Source organism: Ostrea edulis, chromosome 4 (assembly GCF_947568905.1).
Source record: "Ostrea edulis chromosome 4, xbOstEdul1.1, whole genome shotgun sequence".
Lineage (NCBI taxonomy): Eukaryota > Metazoa > Mollusca > Bivalvia > Ostreida > Ostreidae > Ostrea > Ostrea edulis.
In genome coordinates this window covers 47,683,800-47,704,635 of record NC_079167.1, presented here as the reverse complement: position 1 = coordinate 47,704,635, position 20,836 = coordinate 47,683,800, and the positions used below count along the sequence as shown (strand labels likewise).

Sequence of the window (20,836 nt, the reverse complement as noted above, 5' to 3'; positions counted from 1 at the left end):
AGTGGGGCCAAAATGGTCATTTATCAAATATGTAAACAATAGAAATTTTTAACGTCTTGATAATTCTTTTCAAATTTGGTGTGAAGCATCTTTGCAACAAGGGGAACATAAATTGTAAATTTCAGGATTCCTGCACCCCTGAAGCCTTAGGGGTGGGGCAATAACTGCCCAAAATTGACCAATTTTCAAAAATCTTCTTTTCTACAATCGCACATGTTTAAGAAAAACTAAATGCTTAGTGATGTAGAGCAGGAAGGCCTCTACCAGAATTGTAAATTCATGATCCCCATGACAAGGGTTCTGACTCCAGGGTGGGGCCAAACTTAGTATGTAGTGTTTATGTGTAAAACATTTAGATAACATCTTTAGTGCTATTGATACTAAATTGAAACTAAATGGATATATAGAAGGAGTAGGTAGTCCATTTCCAAAATTGTAAATTTGATGATCCCCGGGATAGTGTTTGTGAACCCAGGGTGGGGACTAACTTAGTATGTAGTATTTATGTGTAAGAAAAGTATATAGTGTTTAAGAAAAACTAAATGTATAATGATGTAGAGCAGGAAGGCTTCTACCAAAATTGTTACATTAATTTCAGGGTTAGGGTTAGGCAAAGGGGTTCCCTGGAGAGTGATGTTTCATATAATGAAGCAACACGTGTATTGAAAAACATGTCCAATAATAAGAACCCTGGAAGTGATGGCTTTACTGCAGAATTTTTCAAAGTATTTTGCTAACAATTAGGACACTATGTAATTAGGTCACTAAATTTAGGATACAAATTGGGAGAATTATCTGTAACACGAAAACAAGGTAGTGGATAATAACTTGTAAACTGAAAGACGGGAAAAGTAAATTTTTACATGAAAAATTGGAGACCAATCTCTCTATTAAATGTAGTGAGATTGGGTCGGGATGTATAGCCCAAAGAATTAAAACAGTAATCAGTACAATAATCAGTGGACTTTGAACTGGATTTGGTGAAGATACACGTCTTATTTATGACTTAATGCAGTAGACTGAAAATAATGACATACCAGGTTTATTACTAATGATAGATTTTGGAAAAGCCTTTGATACAGTGTCATGGAAATTTATCTATAAAACGCTTCAATTTTTAGCTCACCTGAGCCATTACCTGAGCCAAAGGCTCAAGTGAGCTTTTCTGATCAAAATTTGTCCGTTGTCTGTCGTCGTTGTCGTTGTCGTGAACTTTTCACATTTTCGACTTCTTTTCAAGAACCGCTGGGCCAATTTCAACCAAACTTGCCACAAAGCATCCTTGGATGAAGGGCTTTCAAGTTTGTTCAAATGAAGGGCCATGTCCCTTTCAAAGAGGAGATAATCACAAAAATAGGGTGGGGTCATTTAAAAATCTTCTTCTCAAGAACCACTGGGCCAGAAAAGCTGAGATTTACATGAAAGCTTCCTGACATAGTGCAGATTCTAGTTCAAATCATGGCCCCCGGGGGTTGGATGGGGCCACAATAGGGGATCAAAGTTTTACATACAAATATATAGGAAAAATCTTTAAAAATCTTCTTCTTAAGAACCACTGAGCCAGAAAAGCTGAGATTTACATGAAAGCTTCCTGACATAATGCAGATTGAAGTTTATTCAAATCATGGCCCTCGGGGGTATGATGGGGCCACAATAGGGGATCAAAGTTTTACATACAAATATATAGGAAACATCTTTTAAAATCTTCTTCTCAAGAACCACTGAGCCAGAAAAGCTGAAATTTACATGAAAGCTTCCTGACATAATACAGATTCAAGTTTATTCAAATCATGGCCCCCGGGGGTTGGATGGGGCCACAATAGGGGATCAAAGTTTTACATAGAAATATATAAGGAAAATCTTTAAAAATCTTCTTCTCAAGAACCACTGAGCCAGAAAAGGTGATATTTTCATGAAAGCTTTCTGACATATTTCAGATTTTAGTTCATTTTAATCATGGCCCCCAGGGGTAGGATGGGGTCACAAAGGGGGATCAAAGTTTTGCATACAAATATATAGGGAAAATCTTTAAATATGAGCCAAGGTGACTCAGGTGAGCGATGTGGCCCTTGGGCCTCTTGTTTAATTTTGGACCATCTTTTAGAAAATGGATATCGGTGTTTCAACAAAACATTTCTTCATCAGTATCACAGGCAGGTCATCTGTCAATTTTTTAAGGCTAGGATGTGGATGTCGACAAGGTGACCCAATATCTTCTTCTTTTTTTTTTTGCTATGCGTCGAAATTTTAGCCCTCAAATTAAAATGTTCTAAAGAAATAAGCATTATTCTGTTAATTATCAAATCATATATATACAGAAAAAGATGTCAGCAACAAAGCCTATCAACCCAGGAACTGCTGATTGATCTTTTAACACATATAACTACACTTAAGTATACTGCAACTCAACATTGTAAATATGATGAATTTATAAATCAGTGGAATACATGGTTTTTTCTCTTGGACAGACTCTAATTAGCAAATACACTTATCAATATCTATATTTTGATTAAAATTTTGATCGTGCTCTTTTATATCAACACAACCTAGTTATGATTGATTTTATCATACTTGTATCAAATGGCATCATATTACTTTCTTTCTTTCACCACCCCTCTCTGTCTATCTCCAAGTCTTTCTCTCTCTTTCACCACCCCTCTCTGTCTATCTCCACCAGTCTTTCTCTCTCTTTCACCACCACTCTCTGTCTATCTCCACCAGTCTTTCTCTCTCTCCACTCCTTTTTTTCTATCTCTCTCTTGCTTTAATGTATGTATATGTATGTGTATGCATTTGTACACTTATTTGTGACATGAATCTCAATAAATTTGTCATCCAAAAAAATTGTTAAATTCATGATCCCCGGGGAAGGGGTTCTGACCCCAGGGTGGTGCCAAACTTACTATATACTGTTCATGTGTAAAACACTTAAATAACGTCTTCTTAAGTGCTATTTATACTAAATTGAAACTAAATAGATATTTAGATAGAGGAAGTAAAACTTTACCAAAATTGTAGCTTTCATGATCCCCAGGGTAGGGTTCTGACCCCAGAATGGGGCCAAACTTAGTCTATGATATTTATGTGTAAGTTTGCTGATATTGTATTAAATCTAAATGCATACTTAGGAATAGCAGAAGGATGTACAAAAATTGGTAAATTTCACAACCCAGGGTTTTGACTATAGGTTGGGTCCAAATTAGTCATATCTTTTAATGTTTTAATGTTAATACACCTATTATATTATGTAAAACCTTTCGTCAGTGTATACACTTTTGAGGGGATTGAAGTTTTAAGAACACATCTTGTTTTATACTGTTGGTGAACATTACAATGTAGCTTAGAGATTCAGAATAGGATTTTTTTTCTAGATTTCATATCCCTTGAGAGTATTGATACTTTTTCACTAGTACTCAGGTGACCGATAAGGCCTTTCAGCCTCTTGTTATCCATCATACAGGAGCAATGTATTTTTTCACAGACTTGGTATTCCATCAACTTTTATAGATACATGTATGTTAAACTTACTTGCCTAAGTTACTGCTGTAGTGTGCATATTCTACTTAATTTGTTCGTACAAAGTCTATACGCAAATGGTTCGTCTTTTTTGGTGAAAGTTGAGGCACCCTAGAGCATAGAGCTCTGTTATTGTTCAAGTGAAGGTTTTGACGATAGAGCCCTATAACCCCAATCTTTGATAGTGGCATAACAAAACACATACACTTTCATGGGCGCCGCCATTACTGCTGACAGTTGAGTTCCGGGAATACTTACGGCGATTCCCATTTGTCCTTGATAGGTCACTTAATGTCATGCATTTTAATGAGTTATGCAAAAATATCAAGTTTGTGTCCCACGGGAGGTAAAAGAAGTGCGACCGACCGTGGGTTTCCGACGATATAAGATTTGTAGTAAAGGTGATATGTATATCCCCACTATAGATAAATTAGTTTATAGTTATATGAATATTTTATTTGTAATTCGTAGAAATGCCATTATACTGGGATCAGATACAAGTTCTTAAAAGCTGTTAGAGCTATCCCTGCATGTGTTTGATGTAAACATTTACATGTTTACAAGTTAGACGCATGTGTGAAGAGAAATCATATTTAATGTTTTCCCCATTTCTTCATTAAAAATAAAAATGTTGTGCGAGTCTTTTGAATAATATTTAATTCATTTATAACTTGCAATAAACTTCTTGTTTGTGAAAAAGAGGACAGTTGGAATTAAGGATCGCTCCATTCACAGTCTCTAGATATGTGCGGGTGGTAAGTTTTTACTTGGCCTGATTCACCATGCCATGAAACTCACCTGCATCAAAGTTGTTGCACTCTTTGAAGAATGTTGGGGTTTTTGTATCACTTATTTCCACATCATAATATTTGATGTTGTTATGTATACTATCCTGAAGTCTGTGTATTAAAATTTTGCATTACACTTGTACCTTTTCATTCAAAACATTCAAACCATTTTGCATTTTGTTGTAGATTTTGATGTTTATTTTCTGTTTGTGGTAGATTGGTGACCGAGAGAGAAAAACAAATCTTGGCATCCAAACAGTACACAAATCTGATTCATGAGCAAAAATGCATTGATGCAGAAATAGACAAAAAGGTGAGGTTTGTTGACCGTGGACACCAGTCATACTGCACCTGCATGATTTTATCTGTTTCACTTTTATTATCGTAATATTTTTGCATGTAATTATGTAATAATAATGCGACACATGATTCATCAGAAATGCTTTTGTTGTGCTTTACTATTTGAACATGCAATGAGTTGTACTTGGTATGTTTTACTGTCAAAAACAATCAAGGGTATTGTCACTGGTAAACGTTATCGACTGTAATTATATCCATAGCCAAGAACGATTCGTACAAGTACGACTCCCTTTGAGGACAATTAAGCACATTACCCAATTGTAACTACTCGGCTATTTCCGTACCCGCAAATGAACCTCGTATGTGGATCGACGCCATCAGAGTCTGTTGCCATGTGTACACTAATGTAACTATGAAACTCGAGCTTTCAAATGCATCCAAGGTATTCTATCATCATCATTTTACACTTATATGTATTAGAGTAAATAAGACGTTAGTGATACCAAAACTGAATCTGTGGTGAAAATATAAATAACACATTATACAGGGATTCGGTTCTGATGCAATTCTTGCGCCTATCCACGTCCGAGTCTTGTTACGGGAAAAGACGAGCGCGTGATACGATTGGTTTATGACCCTGAGATTGAAGACCAGGAGGGGGATGTTGTTTTTGTCCTGTCTGTTATTTTGTGATTCAGTAATTAGTCCCCTACCGACGAAGTCGAAGGGGACTTTAGGTTTGCGGCCCGTTCGTCCGGCTGTCTCTCCGTCTGTCCGTCAGTCCAGTTTTCCGCACTTCATTCTCTGTTCTTGCAGATATTTATTTTATATTTGGTACATTGCTTTGCGATAACAAGTTACTGATCAAGTTCGAATTTGGTCCTGGTCCGTTTACTTTTACCTAGTTATGGCCCTTGGACTTAGAAAATTGTGTGAATTATCAGTTTTCCACTTTTTTTGGTTGTGCTTGCAGATATTCATTTGATATTTGGTACATGGCTTTGCCATAACAAGTTACAGATCAATTTTGAATTTCGTCTCGGTCCGTTGATTTTTCATTTGGTTATGACCCTTGGACTTCGAAAAATAGCATGAATTGTTAGTTTACATCCAAGTTTCTTATCTCTGTCTTATATCTTATCTCTGTAGATCTACACTCATCAAAACTTCTAGAATAATAATACAACAATATAGCTAAATTATTCATGATCACCTACATGTCACATTTTATTGACTTGGTTAAAGACCTAATTAAACCTAATTATAAATTTCTCTTTTTTTCCTGATTTAGTCTCTACTCGAATAGTAGTTAATTTCCTATCCTGGTTCCCCAGTTTTCCCTTTTACCATAACCTAGATAATGAACTTTGAATAATGTTGTGGTACAGTAATGTTTGCAACCGGTAGGGGACTATGTATTGCCATGCAATACTCTTAGAATGTTTGTTCTGTCTGAAACTTCAACCTTTCAAAAGTTAAAGAATTAATATTTAGCAAAGTGATGGCTCATAAATTCACTCACATGCAACCAATTTTGTGAAAAACATGTTTATCATTACAATGGTCATTCTCGGGGTCAATTGTGTTTATAAAACACATCTTTTTTAGCTCACGAAGTCAAGAATAAATATTTGATGTAATTAAAGAGACGTCTGGAATTGTCAAATGCAAGATTTTGCTCCAATTGATCCACGGTTGTAATAGTAGCATGTAATAATCCTCTGTAAGACGTGACTTATCATGGTATGGCGATGGTGTCCATCTGTCTGTCTGTCCCACTTCTTATCCGTCTCATAACTTCAGTACTGTTAGACATCAAACTGCTGATACATCTTAGGTTGTGGACGGTTTACACTTTAAAGTTAGGTCACTGTGACCTTTGATTAAGATAATATGGCGAATTATGGCAAAATCCTGTCAGACTTTTAACTGGACAATTCTTTGGTCTAAAATAATCAAACTTAGTCAGTTCATGTAACTTAATGACTTATTGTCTGTATTTAATAACATATCGTGGGGATGGTCATCGGTACAATATTCTATTATTCGAAATGACATGCCGAGAAGCTACAGTAGTAGCACGTGAAATCATCCATGGTATCTGAAGGATAAATATAAAATTCGGATTCAATGACGGCTTAGAATTTTTTAATGTTTTCAAAAATTCACATTTTTAGGGGAAAAAATATTTTTTATTCGATCATTTTATAACTTGACATCAGTCCAAGCTCCCTCTTCCTTGTATAAAATGCCCCATATCTTACATGTACTACCTTACTATTTTGTCTGACAGTTAATCACACATATATGAATTGCCCGTGGGGATCCAGGTTAGAGTAGGTCCAAAGTATCCCCTGCTTGTAAGAGGCGACTAAATGGGGCGGTCCTTCGGATGATACCACTTAAACCCGAGGTCCCGTGTCACAACAGGTGTGGCACGATAAAATCCTCTCCCTGCTCAAAGACTGTAAGCGCCTAGCATAGGCCTAAATTTTGTAGCCCTTTACCTGCAATGGTGACGTCTCCATATATAAGTGAAACATTCTCGAGAGGGACGTTAAACGATATATTATCAATCAAACTGTCACCAGAGAAACTTTTAATTTCCATTAGATCCATCAACTCAGTACCCAGCAGATGAGGATGACACAACGCAAATACTATAATCATAAGTCTATATTACCTGGGAAACTGGGCAAAAGTCTAATTTGTTTTTGTTAAAACTGTTTTCCCAACTGTCCACTACTAAAGTTCATGGCTGTGTTTGTAAGAACTACACCCCGTTCTTTTTGGTTATTTTTACAACTAATACCGGCATAGTTGTCCTCTGCTCGAGTGTCTCCGCGTGTTTTAAAATAATATTCAATGTTGTTCAGGATTTTGCTGACACAGTTGAAATGCCATTGATTCGAAGTGCAGTCATGACTTTGTTAAAAAGTGAAATAAAAAATGAAGTGGAAAATGGACCGAAAAATTCCGGAAGCGGAAAATTCATATTATTTGTTACGTTCTTTTTAAATACGAGCGCTCGGATCCGACGAACAAGAAATTTTTTGGTGTCTCATAATATATCTATATCATATATTTTATGTATATATATACAGTGCTCCCTCGATATTTTGCCAACTTTTGTTCAAGACCAATTTGGGCAATATAACGAATTCAACATTTCTGACAATTCATTGAGCAGTCAAAAGAAATTCAGTTCTGTAAATTCATTTGGGCTCCATTGAACTGTAGAAACGTTTAGATAATCTTGAGTTTAATTCAGGAATTATTTGTAATTAACCTGAATACCTTGACAAGACTGTCACACTTCACTCCTCTGCTCTAAAAGTGTATGTGTGATTACTGATAGGTGTTAGGTAATTGGCATTATTAACAAGGGTAAACGCTATACAATTTGACCATTTGTTTGTGAAAATCAGTGGTATATGGCATTATGCAGGGTTTGCATTATAACAGGGGAGTTAACATGGGGAGAAATCTGTTCTTGGCGATTTTCAGGCAATAAACGGGGGTGGCTATATAACGGGGGCCAATATATCTAGGGGCACTGTATACCAGTAGAAGTGAATTTGTTTAGAACATTTCAGCTTTCGCAGCAAGAGGAAGATATTCGACTTGAGGAAGAAAAGTTTTATGAGGCTAAACGAGAAGCATCTCGAATTGCAAAGTTACAAAAGGCCAAAGAGCAGAAAACAAAGGCAACAGTACAAAGGAAATCCAGGTCTTGGTTAGGAGAAAATGAAAAGAATTGGGATGTGTAAGATCATATTAATTATTAATAAACACATTTGCTCATGCTCCCTATAATCTTCAGAAGCTTTACATTTAATAACATAGTGACGTTACGTCACAAACAGCGGAACGTTAGAATTAAACAAATCTAGATTTGTTTAGATTTGAAATGAAAGCGCTAAAGCTTTACTAAACGTCTTCGTGTATCTATTTTATTTTTTACCTCCCCCCCCCCTCTCTCTCTCTCTCTCTATATATATGATATTTTCTCAGGGCTGGTGGAGAAGACGATTTTGAGTTATTTCTAGCCAATGTCAAGGCAAGATCACTGAAAACAGCAGCCAGACTTCGAGACGGTAAAACAAAAATTGCTTTATTCTATTGTAAACACATTGAGAAGAGTCCTCAAAGGAAACTTTTGTGTACTCCATGAAATTTTCAGGTTTTATATGAAATTTTGTTTGAACTTTAGGAGATGGACTAAGTTCTAACAGTTCTGGCCAGGCAACAACACTGTCGAAGGATCGGTCACAGTTGGATGGATCCTCTTTGGATTTTGAATGGGAGCATGAGGACGGTATGCCATAAATCATGATAAGCTTGTAATATGCAATAAATAAAAAGATGAAGATACCGAATAGTGATCAGTCTCATAAATCCTATAAAGGTATACAAAATTGAGAGTAGGGTAAACACGGACTCCTGGGAACCCCAGAGGTCAAAACATTAAACTTGGTACACTGATACATTGTGAGGAGTATCTACTCTATTGATTTTGAGGTCACATGGTCAAAGGTCAAGGGTCGAACTGAACATAGAAATAACAGACCACTCATAGTTTAGAGAACCCTTTGCTTGACAGACATCAAACTTGGTACACTGGTACATGTTCAGGAGTAGATGACCCCTGTTGATTTTGAGGTCACGTGATCAAGAGTCAAGGGTGAAACTGGCCATAGGTATATACTGTCTGCTTAATATCTTGAGAACCCTTCGCTTGGTAGACATCAAACTTGGTAAACTGGTACATCATCAGGGGCAGATGACCCCTATTGATTTTAAGATCACGTGGTCAAAGGTCAAGGATCAAACTCGACATAGGAAAATACTGTCTGCTTAATATCTTGAGAACCCTATGCTCTACAGACATCAAACTTGGTACACTGGTACATCTTTAGGAATAGATGACTCCTATTTATTTTAAGGTCACATGGTCAAGGGTCAAACTGAGCATAGGAGTATACTGTCCATTCAATACCCTTTGCTTAACAGACATCAAACTTGATAGGTACATTATAAGGAGTAGATGACCCTTATAAAATTTGTTCATATGATCAAGGGTTAAACTGGACATAGTAATATATTATCTCCTATATTTTAGAATCATTTGCTTGATTAACACCAAACTTGCTACACTGGTACAGCATAAGAAGTAGATAACTGCTATTGATTTTTAGGTCACATGGTCAATCTACTCTGGACATAGGAGGATATTGTCTGCTCAATGAAAGGTGAAGATAACGAAGTGATCAATCTCATCAATTCCATAAGCAATACAAAATTGATAGTTGGGCAAACACGGAGCCCGGGACACACCAGAGGTGGAAACCCGGTGCCTAGGAGTAGTAAGCATCCCCTGTCGACCGGTCACACCAGCCGTGAGCCCTATATCTTGATCGGGTAAACGGAGGTATCCGTAGTCAAAATCAGTGTGCCACGAACGGTATAAAAATCGGTATGAAACACGTCAGACAGCATTTGAGCCAATGATAGGTTGTATTGGCAAACTAGATCGTTATAACGACCATAGAATTTGTGAAATGCTGACTTTAAACGAGACTGTTGTCTTGAATTGGTTTAGCACTACTACATGTATCAATTAAATGATGCATGTGTATAACCCTTTTCAATTTTGCACCATATTGTACAAACATTTCTGGTTAACTTCTTGATAACTACTATTCCCATTCTTTTTATATTTTGTATGAAGCATCTTTAGGACAAGGGGGGTAGAGACTGTAAATTTTAGGACTTGTGCACCTCGGGGCCTTGGAGGCTGGAAAAAAACTCAAAAAGTGACAAAATTTCAAAAATATTCTCTACAGCTGCACATCTGTAAGAAAAAATTAATGCATTGTGATGTAGAGCAATAAAGCTTCTACCAAAATTTCATGATCACTAGGGTAGCGGTTCTGACTCCGGGGCAGGACCAAACTTTCTTCATTTCATTTTATTCAGGTATAAAAGATCACCGAATATCATGATTATAAATTCAAAATGATAAATTGAATTGAAACCTGGCATAATTTATAGCACTATGCAGTTATAACAGTTAAAGAATAAGTAACTTTATGAATAACATGACGACAAATGATGATATAATAACCTACGGATAACCCATAAAAGTTTAAATTAGCTTATTTCCAATGGGGTGTCCTTATATTCATATAATAGATATGATCAACATAGAAAAAGAATAAATATTACATGACTAACAATTGGAATTTTGGCAGGTTTTGATTAATAATTACATAATGCGTTGAAAAATGACAAGCTTCAGACATACGTATATCTCATAATAGAACCCTAAAGTATTAAAAAGATAAATATCAACAAAATTGGACATGTTATCAGGTTATACCCTTGCCTTGCTGGCTAATAAGGACTTTAAAGCTTTTTTAAAACTTTGCTTAGTTGCCAACTCTTTTGTATCTAAAGGTAAATTATTCCAATCCTTGGTAGCATTGTAAAAAAAAGAAGATTCTTTGCCTTTCATCTTAGGTATGATAAAATTTTCGTTTGTAGCACTTTTAGTATTATTATTGTTTAGAACAAATTGATCACAAAGATAATGTGGGGCTTTACCATGAAATATATCAAATACATGGTTCGACATTTAGATATATCGACGATGTATTATCTACTAACAATAATAATTTTCATTCGTATATCGATTCAATATATCCCAGTGAACTCGAAATAAAAGACATCACAGAGTCGTCCACTTCTGCTTCATACTCAAGATATTTTATTGAAAGTAGATATTAACGGCAAACTAACAACTCAACTTTATGACAAAATGGATGAGTTCAACTTCTCCATCGTCAACTTCCCATATCTATGTAGCAATATTCCATTATCACCTGCATATGGTGTTTACATCTCTAAACTGATTCGATACGCAAGCGCTTGTTCTGCGTATGATCAGTTTTTAAATCGAAGCAGGCTACTGACAAACAAATTGATGGTGCAGGGGTTTGTACAGTCTCGTTTAAAATCAGCATTTCGCAAATTCTATGGTCGTTATAACGATAGTTTACCAATACAACCTATCATTGGGTCAAATGCTGTCTGACGTGTTTCATGCCGATTGCTGGGCCGTTTTTGGCACACTGATTTTGACTACGGGTAACTCCATTTACCTGATCAAGATATAGAGCTCACGGCGGGTCGACAGGGGATGCTTACTCCTCCTAGGCACCTGATCCCACCCCTGGTATATCCAGGGGTCCGTGTTTGCCCAACTCTCTCTTTTGTATTGCTTATAGGAGTTATGAGATAGATTCGTTATATTCACCTTTCATGGTTCAATCTTAGTTGAGTAGCTCTATCATCCACTCTTAACATGCGCAAAGAATCTAGAATGTCAAAAGTAATGATGGCTCTAGGACATTGATTTAAAATAATTCTGACAACTTTGTTTTGGGTTACTTTCAATTTTTGGTTAAGTTGTTTGCCAATGCCACAATACCAAGAAAAACATGCATAATCAAAATAGCATTGTATTAATAGATTGAATATTGTTTTACGTCCCTCTCGAGAATATTTCACTCATATGGAGACGTCACCACTGCCGGTGATGGGCTGCAAAATTTAGGCCTATGCTCGACGCTTATGGCCATTGAGCAGGAAGGGATCTTTATCGTGCCACACCTGCTGCGACACGGGACATCGGTTTTTGCGGTCTCATCCGAAGGACCGCCCCATTTAGTCGCCTCTTACGACAACCAAGGGGGTACTGAGGACCAATTGTAACCCGGATCCTCACGGGTAGCATTGTATAAAAGCAGAACATCTTTCTTGACTGTAAATGTAGGCAAGATTCATTTCTGTACAAAAAATGAAGTCTAGCATATAGCTTTTGTATGATGCGTGAAACAATATTTTCACATGAGAGAAACTTATCTATACATATACCTAAATATTTAACTCTATCACATCCTTTGATTTCATGACCATTACATAGAATTTTAAAACTTGTAACATTTGTTATGCCCCCCCCCCTTCAAAGAAAAGGGGCATATTTGTTTGCACTTGTCAGTTGGTCGGTCGATCGGTAGACCACATGTTGTCCGCTCATTATCTTAAGAACCATTCACTTAATCGTAATGATATTTCATATGTGGGTTGGTTATGAGTAGAATAGGACCCCTATTGTTTTTCAGGTCAAAAGGTCAAGGGTAAATCTACTCTCGACATAGGAAGACACTGTCCGCTCAATATCTTGAGAACCCTTTGCTTGACAGACATCAAACTTGGTACACTGGTACATCTTTAAGAGAAGATGACCCCTATTCATTTTGAGGTCACATGGTCAAGGGTCAAACTGGACATGGAAATATACTGTCCGCTCAATATCTTGAGAACCGTTTGCTTGACAGATATCAAACTTATTACACTAGTACATCTTCAGGAGAAGATGACCCCTCTTGATTTTGATGTTACATGGTCTAAGGTCAATGGTCAAACTGGACATGGAAATATACTTTCCGCCCAATATTTTAAGAACACTTTGCTTGACATACATCAAACTTGGTACACTGGTACATCTTCAGGAGAAGATGACCCCTATTGATTTTGAGGTCACACGGTCAAGGGTCAAACTGGACATAGGAATATATTGTCCCCTCAATATCTTGAGAACCCTTTGCTTGACAGACATCAAATTTGATACACTTCTACATCATCAGGGAAAATGACCCCTAGTGATTTTGAGGTCACATGGTCAAAGGTCAAGGGTTAAACTGGACATAGTAATATATTGTCTCCTACATTTTAAGAATTATTTGCATGATTGACACCAAACTTGGTCCACTGAAAACCATTCACTTGATCGTAATATTTCATGTATGGGTTGGTTATGAGTAGAAGAGAACCCCTATTGTTATTCAGGTGAAAAGGTCAAGGGTCAATCTACTCTGGATATAGGAAGACACTCTCTGCTCAATATCTTGAGAACCCTTTGCTTGACAGACATCAAACTTGGTACGCTGGTACATCCCAAGGAGTAGATGGGCCCTGTTTATTCAAATCATACCCTCCGGTAGTAGGGTGGAGCAACAATAGGGAATCAAAGTTTTACATGCGAGTATATAGGGAAAATCTTTGAAATTCTTCTCAAGAACCACTCTTACACAAAGATGGGCAGAGAACAACAATCATTTACCGCGGCAGAGAAGCTAAAAGTTATAAAGTATGCGGAGATTCATGGAAACAGGGCAGCTAGCAGAGAATTCAACATAGGGGAGTCAAACATCCCAGCATGGCAATTGACAAAAAAGAGATATTACTGACATTGCCAAAAAGTAAGATGGTATGCAGAGGGATCCAGACATTGAGGAAGATTCGCGACATAAGACAACAAGGAATTGCAATTTCTATGACAGAATTATAAATGAAAGTAAAAATCACAGCCAAACAAAAGAAGATAACAAGTTTCAAAGGGATGGATATACAGATATTTTAGACGCGCCAACCTTTTTATCAGACGACGAACCAATATCGTTCAGAGACTGCCAGAGGACTACGAGGACAAAGTGACCGACTTTCAACGATTCATAATCACTCAAAAAAGAGACGCAATTGTACCCTCTCACAGATAGGAAATTCGGACCAAACGCCCCAGACATTCGACATATCATACACATTGACTATCGACAGTAAAGGTGCAAAGACAATTAACATTTAAACAACAGGAAATGACAAGAAGATAAGCTGGCATGCACCGCTGACAGAGGAAAGTTGCCACCATATGTCATATTCAAGGGAAACCCCCCCCTAAGAAAACGTTCCCAAGAGGAATTGTGGTCAGGACTCATGACAAAGGATGGATGGACGAAGACCTAACACAAGACTGGATTGAAACTGTATGGAACAGACGACCTGGTTTTACCCAGAAAAGCATTCTTGTTTTCGATGCCATAAGACAGAAAAAACCCACAAAGAGGCATGGGGAACACACTTATACAAAGTCGGGATTACAGAGGAAAACCGATTTAAAAACAGTATGTCAATGCTTGGAAAGAACTACCAAAAGAAATGATTATTAAATCATTCAAGAAGTGTGGAATATCCAACGCAATGGATGGAACTGAGGATGATATGCTATGGGAAGACGATACAACGCCAACTGAATAGGAAAATGAAAATGAGGAAGACGAATCACCAGACAGCCTCCAATATGCGGACACTGACTTACCATGGAGCGATTCAGACTACCAAAAACTATTTGAAAGGAAGAATTTTGTGGATTTACAAAGAAATACGTTAGGGAGTGTAATTGAAGCAAGAGCCCGTGTCCTACATAAATTACTAGTACTTGCGACAGTTTAGTTTATACATTTCATTTTATGTAGTGCTATATTTATGTTCCCCAAACGGAGTTTCGGAACATATTGGTTTTACTCTGTTTCTTTTTTTAGTATTATTATTATTCCTTCTTTCTTCTTGTGACTTTTTTGTCCACGAGTGTTCTCAGAAACTTCTTGAGGGATCAATATAAAACCCTTTTAGGATGATAGTATAGCATATGTAGATGCGTGGAACGAATGTCATTTTGTCTGAAATTGCATGCATGTGCATGCACGTGCATTGGATTTTTAGCTCACCTGAACTAAAAGCTCAAGTGAGCTTTTCTGATCACCCGTATTCCGGCGTCTGTCCTTCTGTAAACTTTTAACATTTTTGACTTCTTCTCAAAAACCACTGGGCCAATTTCAACCAAAGTTGGCACAAAGCATTCTTAGGTAAAGGGAATTCTAAATTGTTAAAATAAAGGGCCAGGCCACCTTCCAAGGGGAGATAATCAAGAAAAGGTAAAAATAAAGTAGGGTCATTAAAAAATCTTCTCAATAACCACTGGGCCAGAAAAAAATAAAATTTATGGATAAGCTTTATTAGGTAGTGCAGATTCTAAATTGTTAAAATAATGTCCCCCGGGGGTTGGATGGGGCCACAATAGGGGATCAAAGTTTTACATACAAATATATAGGAAAAATCTTTAAAAATCTTCTTCTCAAGAACCACTGAGCCAGAAAAGCTGAGATTTATTTGAAAGCTTCCTGATATAGTGCAGATTCTAAATTATTAAAATCATGGTTCCCGGGGGTCGGATGGGGCCACAATAGGGGATCAAAGTTTTACATACAAATATATAGGAAAAATCTTTAAAAATCTTCTTCTCAAGAACCACTGAGCCTGAAAAGCTAATATTTATATGAAAGCTTTCTGACATAGTGCAGATTCAAGTTTGTCAAAATGATGGCTCCCGGGGGTCGGATGGGGCCACAATAGGGGATCAAAGTTTTACATACAAATATATAGGGAAAATCTTTAAAAATCTTCCTCTCAAGAACCACTGAGCCAGAAAAGCTGAGATTTATATGAAAGCTTCCTGATATAATGCAGATTCAAGTTTGTTAAAATCATGGCCCCCGGGGGTAGGATGGGGCCGCAAGGGGGATCAAAGTTTTACATACAAATATATAGGAAAAATCTTCAAAAATCTTCTTCTCAAGAACCACTGAGCCAGATAAGCTGAGATTTATATGAAAGCTTTCTGATATAGTGCAGATTTAGGTTTGTCAAAATCATGGTTCCCGGGGGTCGGATGGGGCCACAATAGGGGATCAAAGTTTTACATACAAATATATAGAGAAAATCTTTAAAAATCTTTTTCTCAAGAACCACTGAGCCAGAAAAGCTGATATTTACTTGAAAGCTTTCTGATATAATGCAAATTCAAGTTTATTAAAATCATGGCCCCCGGGGGTAGGATGGGGCCACAATAGGGGTTCCAAGTTTTACATACAAATATATAGAGAAAATCTTTAAAAAGCTTCTTCTCAAGAACCACTGAGCCAGAAAAGCTGATATTTACATGAAAGCTTCCTAACATAGTGCAGAGTTAAGTTTGTTCAAATTATGGCCCCCTGTGGTAGGATGGGGCCACAATAGGGGATCAAAGTTTTACATACAAATATATAGGGAAAATCTTTAAAAATCTTCTTCTCAAGAACCACTGAGCCAGAAAAGCTTATATTTACATGAAAGCTTTCTGACATAGTGCAGATTCAAGTTTGTTCTAATCATGGTCCATCGGGGTAGGATGGGGCCACAAGGGGGGGGGGGGAGGGAGGTTCAAAGTTTTACATACAAATATATAGGAAAAATCTTTAAAAATCTTCTTCTCAAGAACCATTGGGCCAAAGAAGTTCACATTTACATGAAAGCTTTCTGACAGTGTAGATTCAAGTTTGCAAAAACCATGGCCTCCAGGGGTAGGTTGGGGCCATAATAGGGACTACGGTTTTACATGCAAATATATATGGAAAGTCTTCTGATATGGACCAAGGTGACTCAGGTGAGCGATGTGACCCATGGGCCTCTTGTTTGTTTACAAATTTAAAATCTGTCAATTTTTTTTTTATTTTTCAATGAAATCGTTTGATATTTATGTCGTAGGTATAACTTGAGACCCTTAACTGTTTGGCATGGTTAAAATTACAAATTTACTCGCGCATGCACGTGTGCTTCAATTTGATTGAATAATACAAAAACATCTATAACTTTCACGTTCTTTTAAGAAATGTAATGATATTTACAGAATAGGTAGACATGCCAAATATCTACAAATCGATGTAATAAAAATTGCAAACGCGCATGCTCACGCACGTGCATTGTCTTTTGAAGGCTCAATTATTTCAATGACCATAACTTTTTGTTTTTTTGTCAAAATCCTTTGAAACTTAGGTTATAAATGTATCTTGATATTTTAATTCAAATCTATAGTCAAAATTACTTTCCATCACGTGCATGCACGTGTGCTAAATCCTGATTGGACGATTTTCAAATCGCCATAACTTTCTTATAAATGATGGAAACAATATGAAATTTATACTATAAGTAGATCTATCAAATGTCTATTGAATGACATCAACATTGGTGCTAAGTCATACTCGTGCGCGTGTATGCACGTGCATATCTTTTCTTTCATTTTTCGGGTACTAAAATGGCCATAACTTTTGAATTAAAGACTCAAATGAATTCAAATTTACCCTGTAGATCTATGATATGAATGCCTATTGAATGGTGTCAACAAATATCGCATTATCAAAATGGCGTGCGCGTGAATGCGCGTGCATTGTACTTTTTAATGTCTAAATTCAAGTATTGGTCTATAACATTTTTAAATTGCAATGAATAGTTTTGAAATTTAGGTTGCAGTTATGTTTTGGGCCTCTCCATTTATTAATGGTGTCAAAATCACTTCCCCACACGCGCATGCACGTGCGTTAAATTCTGATTGGACGATTTTGAAATCACCATAACTTTCTTAGAAATGAAGCAATCGATATCAAATTCAAAAAGTAAGTATATCGTTCAAATGTCTATTGAATAGCATCAACACAAATGCTGTGTCATACTCACGCGTGTGTGTATGCACGTGCATTGATTTTGGTCTTCGTAGGTTTGAGTTGCTGTTAATTTCTGGTTTTTCTTTGAACTGTTATGAAACTTCTCTTGTAGTCATATATTTCGACTTGTAATGTATCAACATGGTCAAATTACTCACCAGCACGTGCATGCACGTGCCCAGAATTTTCAGATGTCTATAACTGATTTGTTTTAGCATGAAATGGACTGAACGTTATAAAATAGTTATATATTCAGACACTTCACATATTGATATGATCAAAACCACTTGTACTGAAACAAATGACACCACTTTCTAAATGGGGGAATGTTTGGGGAACATCTATAACGGTCCCCGTTACAATAAGTACTAGTTTACTATATTACGATATTTAGTGCTTAGTGTTGTATTAATAGCTGAATATGTTCTCATAATAAAATTGTAAACTTAATTTCCGTTTCTACAAAATACGCCTGGGGTACACACCGGCGACATGTAATTAAATTGTACATTTAGTAGTTTATTTCAAAGACAATTTTGAGTCCCGTCCGATATTAATTGCTTAACAAGTCAGCGATTCATAAATACATAACAAAAGACCAGGCAGATATTTCTAATTTCATTTTAAATATTTTTTCTGAATATACGCATATGCACTGTACTTACCGATTTTCTTTATAAATCAATCCACTACAGCTTCAACAGGAACGTATATTAAATAAACAACAAATGAAGAAAAATTAATTTATTTCTTTTCTTTCAGTTGACATTAGGCCTACTTACCGGTCATTTACTGTCATATAGGTACTAGACCGACCACATGTTTTAACAAATATGGCGGCAACCAAGAATTTACGAAGTTTGTTTTCAAAGACTTGTTTTCAAAATAAATTGTTATGTAAATGTTTAGTCTAGGTGCTTGTAATTGCTACACGTGTATTAGCACACAAATAACGCGATTAAAACCGAACAGTATTAGAGCAAACTAATAAGAGCCATGAAAGCGAAAATCATCACTGGTGACGTGAACATAGACCTGTAGAAAGGGGGATATTTTTAGTCACATGGATTGTGCGCACCCCCCTCCCCCGACTTTCTGGGTAAGAATTTCTGAACAACTGTGCACAATACACGATACTTTACGGTAGTCATATTGGTGTGCATTTCTGTGTTATGTGAATTAATTTTCAGTTATTTTGTGATCCCTTGGGGCACAATATGGGGTCAAAAATTTTCATGACAAGAAAGATTTAGGAAAAAATAAATCTTTTAAAAATCACAACAGCTGAACAATAGCAGGGCTATGGTGACTCAGGTGAGCAATATGGGCCTCTTGTTGATATTCAGAACATAATTGTTTCCAAGATTTCATAGCCCTTGAGACTAGTGATACTTGTAATCAATACTCAGGTGACCGATAACGCCTGTGGGCGTCTGTTTAAATAACTTTTATAAGACTTACTGATGACACCTACAATGAATTTTTTTTCAGGTATTGCACAAGTGAATAAAGATCAATCATCCACTGAAGAAAATGTCATTTCATCATCAACTCAAGAGAGACAAAGTCCTGTAAATTCAAATGATTGGGAATGGGACAATGACTTTGTGACAGCAGAAATTGACACAACTGATACAGTGCAGCTTCTGGCAGCGGAAATGGCTATTCAGAAAACAGCTTCCCATTGACATAGCCGTTTTATCATTGATAACATCCACAAGAGAGCTAGTTGTAATGGAGCACATAAGGCCAAAGGAACACAAGTTCTTGGCAAATGTGCCAACAGATGTTGAAATTGCCAAGATTTTTGCTGCATTTCTGTTTGTCATGGGTCCAATAATATTTATTTTTTTCCTTATTGAGATGTCTGCATGATATTTTTTTTTATAAAACGGATTATCGTTATACATGTATTCTCGAGGTTTTTGTGTTGAATTTATATATGTACAGTTTCAAGAGAGCTTTCATGATCAAATTTGTCTGGCGTCTGTCATTGTCCTTAATGTTTCACATTTACATCTTCTCCAGAACCACTAGGCCGATTTCAATCAAACAGAAGATACAAAAATAATCCTTGACGGGGATTTAAGTTTCTTCAAATGAAGAGTAATGCCCTCTTCAAAGGGGAGATAATCAAGAAAAGGTAAACGTAGAATGAGATTATTCAAAAATCTTCTAAATAACCACTGAGCCAGAAAAGTTTAAATTTACTCGAAAGGTGAAGATAACGAAGTGATCAATCTCATAACTCTTATAAGCAATACAAAATAAATAGTTGAGCAAACACGGACCCCTGGACACACCAGAGGTGGGATCAGGTGCCTAGGAGGAGTAAGCATCCCCTGTCGACCGGTCACAGCCGCGGTGAGCCCTATATCCTGATCAAGTAAACGGAGTTATCCGTAGTCAAAGTCAGTGTGAAAGCTTCCTGATATAGAGTAGATTAAAGTTTGTTTAAATCATCGCACCCAGGGTAGGGTGAGGCCACAATACAGAATCTCAAGAACAATGGGCTATGATGATGATTTATATCGATATGCAAGAATCTCCAGGTAGTGCATATTTAGATTTGTTCAAATTACGGTCCCAGGGGGCAGGTTGGGGCCATAATAGGGGATCAAAGTTTTACATGGGAATATATAGTTTAACCATTCTTTAAAAATCTTCTGAATAACAGCAAGGTCACGATTATTCAAGACATATTGATAAGTAAGCATCCCTAGGTAGTGCAGATTGAAGTTTGTTTAAATTATGGGCCCCGGGGGTAGAGTGTTATATAGTGACACCCCCCCCCCC

General features: G+C 36.8%; 1 protein-coding gene across 1 annotated transcript in view; it reads left to right on the top strand.

Annotated features, from left to right (window-relative positions):
• Positions 1-19,953, top strand: part of LOC125671031 (AP-1 complex-associated regulatory protein-like) — an 87,364-nt gene extending 67,411 nt beyond the window's left edge. The window contains exons 5-9 of the mRNA XM_048906517.2: positions 4,521-4,617; positions 8,201-8,370; positions 8,619-8,701; positions 8,818-8,922; positions 19,532-19,953. Of these exons, the coding sequence (XP_048762474.1) occupies positions 4,521-4,617; positions 8,201-8,370; positions 8,619-8,701; positions 8,818-8,922; positions 19,532-19,728 (652 nt within the window). The 3' untranslated portion in view covers positions 19,729-19,953. The remainder of the gene's footprint in view (positions 1-4,520; positions 4,618-8,200; positions 8,371-8,618; positions 8,702-8,817; positions 8,923-19,531) is intronic.
• Positions 19,954-20,836: the final 883 nt, after the last annotated feature.